Source organism: Mesitornis unicolor, unplaced genomic scaffold (genome assembly GCF_000695765.1).
Source record: "Mesitornis unicolor isolate BGI_N332 unplaced genomic scaffold, ASM69576v1 scaffold40645, whole genome shotgun sequence".
Taxonomy (NCBI): Eukaryota; Metazoa; Chordata; class Aves; order Mesitornithiformes; family Mesitornithidae; genus Mesitornis; species Mesitornis unicolor.
The window spans coordinates 5,191-19,682 of record NW_010186918.1 but is presented as its reverse complement, the minus strand read 5'-3'; the positions used below and the strand labels follow the sequence as shown (position 1 = coordinate 19,682).

The following is a 14,492-nucleotide window of genomic DNA, read 5'->3' as shown; positions in this document are numbered from 1 at the left end:
CAGCAGGACTTCCAATGTGTAATTTTGCTTAATTATTTTTTCCAAGGTTCTCACATAGCTGTGAAGTGAATACTGATGAAACACAGAGATCAGCAGACTGCAGATTTTACAAAATCTTGCTACAGAAGAAGTTTCTTCCCTGTGGACGCAGGCTACTCTTTGCCTCCTCCCTCGCTTTTGGTTGTTTTTTTGTTGTTGTTGTTTGTTTGGAGGTTTATTTTAGCCTTCACTATAAAACATATTTTACTATCCATGTCAGTTCAGTGCCACCTACTTCATATTTCATATAGTCACCTCAATAAAGCAAACCTTAGTTTTATTCTTCAAAACGCTGCACTTTCCAACAGCAGCAGACCCTCAGAACTGAAATTGTGCTGAATGAGATTTAGGAATGACAGCCCCGTCTACAGCCATTTCTCTTAAAGATGCTAGATTTGCCACTTGAGAAAGTTCAAAAATGGAGACTTCTCTTCCAAAAATACTTAGGCTACAGAAGGCCTAATACACCCCACAAAGCATAGCATGATGACAATAGGAGCAGCTAGAAGAGAAAGGAAAATGCTTTCTAATTTGAAAAGCTTAATCCTACAGAGTCTGTGTCTATAGACTTTTAAACACACAAAATAATGCCACAGTAGTACAGCATTACAAATGCAAATATAAGTTATTAAAGAGTCATTAGTCTTATGACACAGTAACAGAGAAAATGAGGCAAAGAGAGCCATAGCCAGTTTCGCAGTCTGCTACCCACTTCTCTCACATTCACTGTAACTTTCACCTCTATTATTTTTTTCTGCCAAATATGAAAATTGAGACAACTCAGAAAAATCTGATTCCCTATAAAGTTTTGTAGACATTCCTAACTGGGTAGAAAAGCAGCACTTCTACTAGTTCCTACCCGGAATGAAAGACAGGAGAATTCAGGGCACTGAATTCACTGAGCACTCAGCCCATCAGCAGTGGGACAACCCAACCAGCACACACACAATACACAGCTCCAAGGCAAATGAACAGTCCAAGGTGTAAGGTGGCAAGATACAGGCTACAAAAGACAAAAATTAAAACCAAAACAAAAGAAAAACACACCCTTACATATGCCGACATGAAAATGAGCTTCATTAGCTCCACTACTCACAAGGGAACTCTCTCACTTAAAATTTGTTTTTAAAAACTTTAATGGGTGTGACACTTCATAACTGTATTAGGCAAATCTCACTAAGCTCAAGTGACTATATCACAAACTGTAGATAACGTTTTCAATTTACCTGCATCTCTTGATTGCTTCTCAGTCATCTTCAGTACATTACTGTTTTCTTTTGCCTTTTCCTATTTCATCAAGAAAACTCATTACTTCTAACAAAATGGTACTGAAGGAAGCGATGCTTGGTAGTTCCTATGCTTCAGTATCAACAGTACTAGTTTCCTACTAATCCAGTTGCATTTTAAGTATAAGAAACATTTAATTCTGGATGAGAAAGGTAAGTGCAGAGTAAAGAAATGCCTCTTAGGTGTAGCAACAAAGACAGATGAAGCAACTGACTTTCTCCTCAAAATGTAGAGCACTAAGCTCTAACTCAGCTGAGCAGCAACCAGCAAGGAAAGGAGAAAGGATGCACCTAAAATGTATTAACAGCTATGAGTGAAAAATAAACATTTTGGTCAGTACAGAAAAGAATAACCAAGAACAGAACAAAATGAAAGCTGAATGCTCAATCAAAATATTTATCTGTTTCCTACAGACAGAGAGATATTACCCTGGTAAAACAACTGCATTTTGTATTGTTAAATACTGATGCTATGTATACTTTTCCCCACACCATCACTAATAAAGAGTAATGACTAATCAAGAACTAAAAAAAAAAATCCTCTACTCTGCCACTAACCAATCTCACCAACTTTAAACACACACTTTGTCAAAAACTTCAAGTTTTCATATGTTCATAGATTCAAGTGACCCTAATGTTTAATCCATTTTGATTTGAATTATCAGAAGTGAGAAAATATTAATACTTAACTTTAATCTGGATTAGTGACCTATACTGTTCTCTATTCAATTCCTGCAAATTTCAGAGAGCAGACAGTTTTGTGGTATAAGGCCTTTGCTTTTAGCTCATGGGTTTCATGCAAAGTTCCATTATCCTCTATGCGCTCACTAATTTTCTTATCAAAGTTCTGTAAACACTTTTCACCTTAAGAACCAAAGTAAAATGTTTGCTAGGTTAACTGAAAGGATCACTCCTTGTACCTTTCCTATTCCTCAGATCTCTCACCTGTTCTCCAAAATCCATTTAAAAAAAAAAAAAGCAGAGTGAATTTTTGAACTTCTCAGTATATTTATTCCATTCTGTTAAATCCATGTATACTCATTTTAAAAATTTCTTTCCCACTGAAATCAACAGTAACATTCTTCTTATTGAAGTTTTTCCTCCTCATCAAAGGCATTATAAAATCAGCTCAGCAAAGGGAGATTATTCATTCTATCCACATTCTAAACTCTTAGTAACAGGGTTTTTTTTAATTGACTCTCTCTCATAGTGCTATAGTTTTTAAGGCCTTTGCTATTCTTCATTCTTCTGCTATCCCTCTTTTCAAGAGGATAATGTAGAATACATGGTTTTGTGCACCACTGGCCCTTACATTTATTTTAAGGCTAAACTGGACTAAGATTTCATCTTTAAAAAGATTTAACTTTGTATATCACAGGCAGAGACCAGTAGAAACACAGCTACTGTACAAGTATCCTGTCCTAACAAAGACAGGCAGTTGAAAGGCTGACAATCCAAAAAAGGAATCCTTATTTTTAACATTGCTGGGAAAGTTAAAAACAAAAGGCCATAGACCTTTGCCTGCACAAAATGACAAAAAAAGCAGGCCAAACTCAAACCTGAATTAATTAGAATCAATTAGTATAAATTTAGGTATCTGAGTAAGATACCAGTTAGATGTGAAACAGCAACATGAATATCATGCCAGAGTACTTGACCCAGTGAACTCACCTTCAGCTAGGGTTATCTTCTACAGTTCAGAGGAATATTTTGTTAAAAAACAATACAGAAAGCTCACTGTCCATCAAGGAAAAATATTCTACACTTCTTCAGGCACAAAGTATGAAATTTATTATTTGAAACTTTCTCATGGTACAGCTGAAAATGCCACAATTAGGAAAGACAAACAAGCTTCTTTCTAAAGCACACCACGGAAAGGGCTGAACACAACAATTCAGTCTCCAAGACTGGAAAAGAGTGTCTTGACCATTCAGTTACACATATTGCAATCAAAGGCTATAAAATTTCTCACAAAAGCAGCTCTTTTCTGTACAAACTCTGAACATAGCTTATTCTATTAGCATGTTTATATTTAATCTATTTCTACAATAACAGAATATCTCCTGCCCACCTGTCATGCTTAACTTCTCTGCTTTTTCAGAATCACAGTCCACTTACTAACAGCTTTAAACTGGCCCTCTGCAGTTCACATTGAACTCTAGTTCACACATCACAGCATTGAGATACTATCATCACAAAAAAGAGTGCATGTATTTATTCCTGTAAATAAGTATAAAGAAAAATCAAAGCTTCTCCAACCTTTGTATCACCCAGTCAAAAATGAGGACAATAGTTTTGGGGCAGGGGAAGGACAGAAACAAATTACAAAGATGAGCCTTTACTATCTGAAACTTGTTCAACCTGGATGATTTACCTTAAATTACCAGAAATTACATCTGAGTTATTAACAGTATGCAGAGACTCAAAAATGACTTGAAAATAACTAGCTGAAGGACAGAACTTTATAGTAGGTGTTTTCCACCTGAAAATTAGCCTTCAAGTTGCTTGTAAGAAAGCTATTTTGGGACTGCAAAACTATGTTACCGGGTAGATGGCCTTACTCAGATAAGTATGAATATTATCACTGCTATGGCTTTTGCACTTCATTACACAATTCTCCTTTTCTCATGAGCAATATTTTCTTTAAACTGTGTGTCTTCTATGCAAAGAGTACTTGGAGACATTCAACATGGCTGCCACACCACTTCAAGAGTTGCTTAGGAAAATGCCAAAAGCTTTCATCCTTCTAAATTTCCTAAGACTGAGAGCAGTGAAACTTTTCTGAATGCTTCACACAGAAACATGTTTGATCTCAATCAAAAAAGGCCACTGTTTCTTGGAAATATCTGTCGCCAGACCTGAAGCATCTGACCCAGCTGTGCTGAGGGAGCCTGCCAAAACATCCGTAGAAGATCTGGGAGCCGCCGCCAAACCAAGAGACATAAACAAGAACGACTGCCAGGAACAGCACAGCAAGATATTCTACCCAGGGAAGGCGCCAGCCTTACGCTGATCACACACACACAAGTGCAGAAAACAACATAAAATTAAATCAAGTGTTTCTAGAGACATGGCTCGGGAGTCCAGTTATTGGGCTGAAATATGTTAAGACAGGAAATGAGCTAGACTAGATGAAATAGGACACGTACTTGAGAGAAACAGCACTACACATCAACTAGCTCCTGAAAATCCAGAGGAAACAATGCAATTTACTGGTGGTGGAGCAAGCATTGATAAAGTAATAAAAAGTAACCCTCAACTGTGAACAGTGTTGCGCCGTAATCCACTGCATGTTGGCAAAGCTACATCAAAGCTACTGCTGAACAAATGACAGTGCTTAACTACCTCCTTCTAAGCTCTTTGCTAATTTGTGTATTAAGACTCCAAGAGAAATGAGCTTCCTATACACACCACAAAAAGGTAATCTTACAACTAACACAAAAACCAAACATTAAACTAAATTTGTCAGAAAAACGTGACAATCTGTAAGTAAATCTCATTTTCTACCTAATCCATTATAAAATTATGTAAGTGCCATGAAATACAGAACAATGACAATGCTTCCAAAGTTGCTTATTTATAGTAAAGTTTGAAAACATATGGTTTATAAAAGAAATACAGAACACCAGCCCATAAAAGCATGTATCTGAGAAAACCGACGTCACTCATTTCTTTCTCACCGTTTCCTGAGGGCATTGTGAACACGGACTACTCTGGGCCACAATTTTGTATTCTGTTCTGTTACTCACAACTTATTTCATGTAGGTAAGAAAGATTTGGTACACTGTAAGGCCGGCGCAGAAATGAAGGAACACGAGAACACTTCCCTTTCCACTCCCACCTGCACCGACCTTCCCCTAACCTACCAGGAATGTTTTCCTTCTACCTTGTAGGATCTAATTTTCCAGCCCCGTGATCCCACTGGATAAAGCCAGCACCCCAACTGACTACTGTCTGATCTGGCCAGCTGATTTAGGAAAATCCTGGGAAAGAGAGCAGCGCTTCCAAGCTCAGTGTGCTGCCATTCTTTTAAGTATCAAGCAAGAACACTTGCCGGGAGACATTTCCAGCAGAAATACAAGACTGTTTCTTCAGAAACTGGCAAATAATACTGCTGCTTAAAACCAGAAACCTATAAATAGCTGCTCCAGCACACACCATTCACAAGCATCACATTTACTTTAAAAACCATTGCACACCCATACTGAAACTGTCAAACTGGATCACATCAGCTGACCGTAGCCTACTGACCTGAGTAACCGAGGCCAATACCATACACCACAGATTAAAGAAAAAAAAAAAAAGATACCTATGTAAAAGCTGCCAATAAGAAACCACTGTGTGCTTGCTTGGCTTTTTTTTCCTAATCCTGACACTGACTGCTGCATTTAAATGTCATAATTTAGGTAGATTTTGCTGAATGCAACTAGGAGACATTTTTGTTATCCATATGGAACTTTCATTTTTGAAATCTTATGGTTTTTAATCTTACAAAGCTTTTCTGACAGTACACAGAAATGTATTTCCATAGCTTGACAATTCTAGATAAATGGCTAATTTATCTGGGTTATGAACATTAGTATTAGAGATATCCCTACGTAATCAGGAATAGCTCCTTCAGTTTTGAAATACAATAAATCTTACAGAACTTATATCCCTTAAAGCAAACTTTAACTGCGCAAGAATGTACTCCATTGTCTCTATCTTCTTTTAAAGCAATCCTAATCTTTAAAATTTTGCCTCGGATGTAAACCTTTCCACAGCTAGGAATGGTAACCTTCACTTTTTCTGTGCTAACTGATAGACGATCAGTGCCATAACAAGGTCTGGGAAAAGAGAGTGTCTACATTAAGGATTCCTCTGAGAACTCCCCAAAGGGAGCTGGAGCCTGGAGGCTACCACTGGCCAGGAGATGGGCTGCAGCTCCAGGTTAGCAGATTAACTGGTTGTTACTGGAAAGAGCCGAAGAGGGCAGTGCAAGGCACATCTCGCACACTAAAGCAGCCCACGTAAAATGGTCAAACCTAAATGCAATACAGTCATGTACAACTATTAGTGTTCTTTTAAAATTATCTAGCAGCAATAGTCTATTCCTTATTTGCATATGCGTATATTTCTAATCATATTTCTACTAATACAAACTATTTTAATGAGGCTTATTTTATTAATATTTCATTAGGAATTATCTGATAGGAAAATGGTATGTAAGCAATGATTGCTTTGCAGTAGTACCATAAATATACTCTTTGGTCAAGAATTTTAAAAGACAATTTAGTAATAGAAAAATTGTAAAACTAAACTTGGTCTAAAACAAATCAGTTTAACAGAAAGATTTCTGGAAATTATTAAAAAAAATTGTTTGCCTCAAAGATCAGAACAACAGGAAAGTATATGCAAGAATAGAATTATAAAGTAGACTGGGGACTTCTACAGAAATTCCCATGAACAAAGAAAAAAACATTTGATTAACTGGTAAACACAAACATTTATTCACTCCTCACACAATTAGCCTCCAGAAGATATTTCTGTACAGTTTATCATATTGAAAAGACTAAAAACTTAGCAAGACTGAAAACTAGTAATTACCAGACTGGAGACAGATATTCAAGATTTCAGCTGTCAAAGATTATTAAACAAAGCTAGAACTTTGAACAAAAAGAGAATACACTGTAATTCTGGGATATAATCTATAGAGTTAGGTGGAATTTCAACAAAGAAAAAAGTACTCATCATTGAATGAAGGGTTTTATTTGCATGTTTTTAGAGCCATACTATATTAGCTATTGTTTTCACCACAATGTAGACATTTAGACTACTGGGTTTAAATAAATATTTAAATATAATATTATTTATCAATTTGAGGACTGAATACATATAGAAGAAATATTTCTTGGTTTTGTCAAACACAAAGGCAGAAGAAAGTATCCGTCTTCAGAATTTGTCACGTACTCATCAGTAAAGCCGCATACCTTTCCTGTTTGAGTGCATATTCCAGCATTTTGATTCTTCGCACTAGATCCTTCTTCAGATTTTCTTGTCCTTTCCTTTCACCTTGAAGAAAGGCGATCTGGGCCTGCAAAAGGAAGCATTCAATTTAGAATCTGCTTCTTCAAAAGCATTCAGCATAGCTGTTAGGTGTGCGAGTGTCCCACAAGTTATTTTCAAATTGATTTGTACAGTTCAAAAGAAATTGGCTCACTGCGTCTCATAAACATTAAGCACTTAGACAAAACACTGCATAAGCCTTCTAAACTGCATGCTCATTACAGATCCAAAAAAAAAAAGAGAAAAAAAAGAAAAAGATAAGAAATAAAGCAATTTTAGTTAGTTTGACAGGGTTTATTTCCTCTCTTGGCTAAACATTCAAAGGATCAGGAATAGATAAAATAAGCATACAAAAAGCCTTCAGCAGATAAAAGCATTTACCAACAATAAGCAGGAGAAGATGATGAAGTATTTCTGCACACTAACTGAAGTAGCATATAATTACTGTACTGTTCTATAGATACATTAGATACATTACACTAGTCAAAGAACTGAAGTACAGCATGTTCAGCTAACAGAAAAATAAAACCCCATTTGTAATACAGTGCCAAGTGTTAATTATAATACTTACTAAAATAGGTTAAAGAAAGGTCTCCAGAAATACTGTAATTAAAAGAGAAAACAGAAAACAGGGAAAGGTATTTTGGTGAGGGAGACGACGAGAGAAATGGTACAGAAGTAATGAAAAATCAAGTGGAAAACAGACACCTAACCTTTACCAACTTCCAGCAGAGAACAAGTATTTAGTTGCCTGTGAAAGTCTCCTTTAAATAGAAAATGATGACATGTACAAGATATTAATTCCTAACCGTAAAGGCAAAACTACCTGCTTTTGTACATCATGCTCAAATTGCATCCATTGTAAGAGGCAGAGTCTTGTGCTCTCTCAACTCCTGAATACACTTTTAGACAAAAATACCAACGAGCAATCACCACTCCACACCTCAGCCTCACCTGCACTGCAAGCTGCTGCCATTTTCAGGAGCAGAAGCTTTCTGCAGCCTTTGCAGCTAAGTCTCCAGATATCTCATCTGTCTTTCGAGAAGCACAAACAAAATAAGAGGCAGCTGGTATAGACCATCAGCTGTTGAACATGAAGACCTGTAAGCCTTTTATTTCTATAAATGCCCATTGCAGTTCTATAAGCAGTGTTCATTGTAGGTACTCCAGTCTGTACCAATCCCTAGGGAAAGCCAGGGAGAAATGAGCAGGAGTATCATCTTCTTACCTGCCACAACCTAGCAAGCAGTCCCTAGATATTTTAGTTAATGAAGATGGACACTTCTAAAGAATAACATATCTGACTTCAGATTTTTACCCCAAGGTTAGAAAAACAGTATCTGTAAATGCCATTTTCTCTCCATCAGCTATAAAGGGAATGCACACAACCAACTCTGTTGAATTCTAGAGAACAGGTGGGATGACTCCAGCTCTAAAAGGCCTTTTGCTGGTGTCCAGCTATAGCAGCTGCTCTAAAATATTACACCAGCTGACATAATTTCATTGCTCAAGTACAGCCAGTAAACAACTTGACAGACACCTGAAGAACCCTTAACTGCCAGTCACCAACTAGAGCAACCAGTTTACAAGTAGTGAAAAACACTGGCTGCCCTCCAATGAAGTCTTTCTTCACCTTCATAGGGGGAAATGTATTTGACTGCCAAGAAAACCTCAGCTGAATCAAAGGAAAGGTCACTGTTGCTCTGGCATCGAGCTTCTCCTCCCTTAATACTCAAACTGGGATAAACAAAAAACTACAAGTGAATTTGAACATTCATTTTGTGCTGGGAAAGACACAGAAGAAAAAAAATGCTGGATTTGGAGTCAGTATTTTCAACCCCAAGGAATGTAACTGCAAGAATCACGTCAACTCAACAAGGTCACCATCTCTCTCAGTAATAAGAGGAGCACCTTAAGCACATACAACTTCAACTGTAGTAACTGTACAGACTACCAGGCCATAATGCACATACTAGCACACTGCGATAGCGATTTCTCTCTTCCTGCCTCCAAACAGGCCCAGCAGAAAGTGAGAGAACATGAAAGAACACTATGAAAAATAGTAGAATATGATGTAAATACGCATTTGGCTGGAACGAAAAAGATCGTCCAATGTCATCAGGACACAAGCTGAAGTGATCTATAACGTGACCCGCTGTCTGCAAGCAATTTCTAGCTAATAATTAACTGGCTGGACAGGCTGGAATGAAGCATTTTTACCCAGCAGGTTGGCAAGGGACAGCCAGTAACGGCTCTACTACAAGAGTCAAACCAGCACTACCATGCTAACAACTGAGTTTAAAGTAATCTTACACTGGTAGCAGCTTAAACACAAAAAAAGAAAATACAACTTCTCAGTAGTTTTGACAGCTCACTGCTGTAAGAAAGCAACATGTAAATGGATTTGATTAAAAAATGCAATGTGAAAATGAACAGTCACACTTCTGACACAGGGCAGGCCTGGCTCCATGACTTGTCTGACTAACCATTTGAGAACCAAAATTCAAAACTGTTACCAGAAGCTTCTTAAGCACATAAAATGATGTAAATAATGTTCCTACCTCTACCTTTGGAGCTCAAGCATCTATGTCTTGGGATTCAACACAAAGGAAAAGGATTGTGCTCTCCTTCCTTGGGGCCACTGGCAGGCTGCATGTATTATACACATATTGCACAGGAAGAATGAACACTGGCAGAAATACTGATTGATTCTTTGGACATCTTTTACTGTCAGTGATATGCCAATGCTCTTACTGATGTCTTGTCACTTTTCTTTTACCTGGACTTCCAAGAAATCCTTGTGTTTCTTACTCAAAAAGCATGCAGCAACAACAGAGTAGAATCCACGGCCCAAGAAGAGCCATCTCTCCAGCCCTACACAAGGGCTGCCAGGTTCTTTCAAGGTTACTCTATACTTCACACATCAGTAATTTTACTGGCAAATTAAGAACCAGACAAGTATACCAGAGGGCTTGAGAATAATTTTGCTCTCTCCTTGGAGGGCGTGCAGTTTCTAGCATAGTTTGTTCATGCTTTTCTTCCAAGTAGCATCCTCATAGCTGATACTCATTATTTTTGAGAAATTCTGGCTCTGAAAAGGAAAATGCTTACATCCGGTCATTTTCATAATATACAAAAAGTAAGGGGAATATCCCTCCTCTTTTCCACGGGATAATTACAATTAAGTCATGCTCAGTGGACAACAAAACATCAGTTATATATGTAAGCTCAAGTTTTAAGAAATTCTTAATTGTAGTATTCAGGTATATTTGTACTGCACATAAGGACAGCTTTAAAATAACTGAAATTTTATACTAATACTAATACTGTAACAGTCTGTATGTCATAAGCAGATTTCATTCTTCACAATGTTTGGCAGTTAACTGAAAATATGCAGAGGAACCTAAATGTTCATATCACAAATGAAACAATTTGTAGTATAAATGAAAACGGAATAAATAAGTACACTGATTTTAGATATCTAAGTGACAAATTATGAGATCTAGCAGTATTTTCTCAGTCTCTAGCACAAAACAGTGTAATCTGAGTGTAAACAACAGAATTTTATCAATAGATTTAGACGCCACAGGACACTTCTCGTGGCTGCAGCTTTAGCGCAAGTGAAATCTAGAGCCTGCGCTACAGGAGGGAGTAGGAGAGCAAACTGCAACACTGCTCTACACTCGTGCTTTGGCCACTCCTGGAAAAGGTTTGCCAGAAATTTGAAGAATTCACAAATATGCTCAACAAACAGGTTCTGCGACAACTGACCTTCTAGCTAATAAGGTTAAAATGCATGAAGTTGTAAACTAGTCATCACAAACCTCTAAAACGCCTACAGGGATCACATACAAAACTCGTGTTGCTCCTTGCCTTCTGGGTGAGGCTCATCTTCTCCACAAAGCAGCAGCCCCTGCTGGCTACACAGCAAGGAATCAAAGCAGTGTCTGCCTCAAGTTTATTCCAGGCTACAAAGCGCTACAAGTGCTACAAATTTACCTATTACAGCCCAACTGTTAAATTAAAATCAAGAGAGTGAGAAGAAAAACAAACAAACAAACAAACACACAAAAAACAGAGATTATTGGAAAAAAATGCCTGGAACAGTCTATTTCAGCTACAACTTTATAGTTCTATTTTTTTTTCTACTTTATCTCATTAACGTGTTTAGTATTATCAACTGCAACAAAACTTGGAAGCTTCATGTGCATCCAGTCTATTAATAGCACTGTAGCTATCTTAGCTATTCCACTTCCTTACCAAAAGATTTTTAAATAACATTCATTCTTATGCAAAAAAAAAAATCTCCCATGCAACAACAAAGCTGTTTTAAGAAATTCTGCAGAAGACTCTAAGGTCACATAACTGTGAGGTGGACAAAAGGGTGAGGCAAGGTTTTAGGTAGCACTGGGTTAGAAACAACATTTTTTACAACATTGTCGGCTTCCTAATACAGGCTTAGCAGCCATAACAATATAAACAAACAATTAAATTGCAACTTAATAAATCTGGATTTTACCAGTAAACTGAAATTTACAAGTCCTGGAATCAGCAACCACAACTACAAGGATACTAAGATGTATATTATATCTGCACACCTCTTTGGGCTGAATAAAAAATATTTATCTTTAACAGAAAATGTTTAAAAATAAACAATGTTACGGCTACTAAACAAATGATGCATGTTTAGTATCAACTTCCATCAGTACCTGAATTTTACAGCTATTTCAAGTTAAACGGTGATTTTTTTTCATTCTTAAGACTCAAGAGCTATAAAAAGCCTTTCCATTCTTTAAAATATTTATCTTAGTATTTTCAAGTAAATCTCACTTCAAATTTATGGGCACCTGAAGCTCAACAGGAATTGTTTGACCAAGTAAGAGCTACTAAGATACAACTCTACATATACTGCTTCTGTAATTCAAGATCTTCACAGTTTGAGAGAGACAGAACAGGGAGGGGAAAAAACTCCAAGAAAACTGTTGCAAAAATATAGGTAGATAGATAAAATAATTAAATACATATAGACTAATCAGCCTCAAACAGTTGTTCTAACCAGTTGATTGAGATCTGCCAGAAGGATCCTGCAGTCTGCCAAGCTGCTCAGCGTTTTAGATTACAGGTGACTTAGTGAAGCGCTACATATACAAGTATATTTGTAAATAAGTGTAGGTATGCCCAAGGGGGCGTTGAGAGAGGAGGTGATAAAAAAGAAGTACAGAAGAGGGGCGGGAAATATCAGTGGTCTAGTACAAATGGCAAACAATTTTTCTTGCACTTCAACATTGCAATGCACACCCCCTACCACTCTTGCAAATAGGGGCTAGGAAGCCAAAACTGATGTGGGGCCACAGGCTGAAACAAGTGGCAGGCACAGAGGTGCTTCATGCTGTTTATCACCTGCACACTCCCACTGGGCAACACCACCTCCTGGGACTGACACACAGCACAACCTGCGCCGGCATATCATTTTTGCTGGACTTCTCAAAGATGTCCGAAAACTGGCATCAGAGCTAAGCCCTGAAAAAAATTAAACCACACAAAAAGAGATCAAAGATTTAGCTTACGGTAAAAAAAAGATGGTAGAAAAAGCCATTTACTTACATCCTTCACCGCTCTGAAAAGATTGTTTGAAAAACAATTTCTTATCACTGAATTCAAAACTCCTAATATATCATCCAGGTTAATTTAAAAAAAAAAAAAAAAAAAGAAACTTATTCCTGGCAGTACCTTGATTACTAATTTAAGCATCTCAACCAACTGGAAGACTTCTCCTTCTGCAGTTTGAAGTGTTTTACTAGGCAGATCACTGTTCAGATAGCCAGCCTTTCTTTTATCCACTCTTCAGGGCTGCCTTTCACTGCTTTAACAACTGCAAACATCAATACAGCTGCTAAGTTAGCTAAGCAATGTATATTCACCACATTTAACCATTCTTCATTAGTAAAAATTTTCTGTAATCCTCCAGTCATTTTTGTAGCACGTTTACTTAAGTGATGAGCCTTAACTTTTTTTTTTTTTAGTGCCAGGAGCATGCTTCATGCAGAGCAATGGAAGCACAAAAAGAGAGCAAGGTTTAAACATGATGTAGTTCTATAGGAAACACTGCAATGACATGTCCCAAAATAATCCCGTATTATGAGCTGGAGTCCAAATTGCAAATGCTTAAATATAATTCCTTTCCACTTGCTGTAAAAGAAAGGCAGAAACGCGACAGCAGCAGCCAGCGCCGGGATGGGGACTGACAGGCTGACGGCCCACGTCTACACTGAGACAATGGCAGCTCCCAGGCTGAGTTAATCACTTGGGGTAGAGCAAGAAGAGGGAGAACAAATCTGGAGGAGATTTGTAGATTTGGCTTTGGTAACAGAAAGAGGAGTGAACCAGACCTGACCACATGAGTGCTTGCAAAGGCAATTGGCACACTCCCATTTCTTGCTCCTACAGCCAGGAGCAGCTACTCCTTGTAGTCAAGCATGTACCAGCACCCTGAACCGACTAGACTAGCAAGTGAAATGGATACAAAAATAACTGATTTTATTCTCACCTCCTGTTTACAAGCTTGGATGTGAATATTCTGCATGCCATTTTTGTTCCGACACTTTTGCAATCCTGCTCTATGTGACTGCCCTAAAGGGAAACTTATTCCTGGCTAAGAGCAGAAAAAATGCAGTCTTTCCACACTGCGATCTTTAATTTAACTTCTTTGTCACTGGGTTATTTTCATTATATTCAGTATTAGCTAGCATATAGCAAACTCTTTTCAAATAGGAAAACACCACCTTGGTGAATCAATCTACACGCCCATACAGAAGAGGCCACTATAATAAAGTGAGTCCTTGTTTTCACATTTTAGAGTATTTTTATTTCTAGTGCCTTGTCTACAAAGCTTGGATCCTCGACATCCAGAAGAGCTCTTTCAAGGATCTAAGCATTTCTCAGCATATAAAACCAAAACATAACAATTCTTCATCTATTTCTAAGCCAGTTCTTGCCACTTTTTATCTAAAGAATTTAGAAAGGAAGACCTGACAAGGCCTGGCAGTCTTGTGATGCCAAATATGTAAGTTGCCAATTAATACCTATTTTCTCAGAAAACTGTGTACAGATATCCATTTTAGT

General features: G+C 37.5%; 1 protein-coding gene across 1 annotated transcript in view; it reads right to left on the bottom strand.

Annotated features, from left to right (window-relative positions):
- LOC104541269 (striatin-like) overlaps window positions 1-7,398 on the bottom strand; it is a gene marked incomplete at its 3' end in the record, with an annotated part of 39,669 nt that extends 32,271 nt beyond the window's left edge. Inside the window, exon 1 of the mRNA XM_010185278.1 lies at window positions 7,295-7,398. Within this exon, the coding sequence (XP_010183580.1) occupies window positions 7,295-7,323 (29 nt within the window). The remainder of the gene's footprint in view (window positions 1-7,294) is intronic.
- Window positions 7,399-14,492: the final 7,094 nt, after the last annotated feature.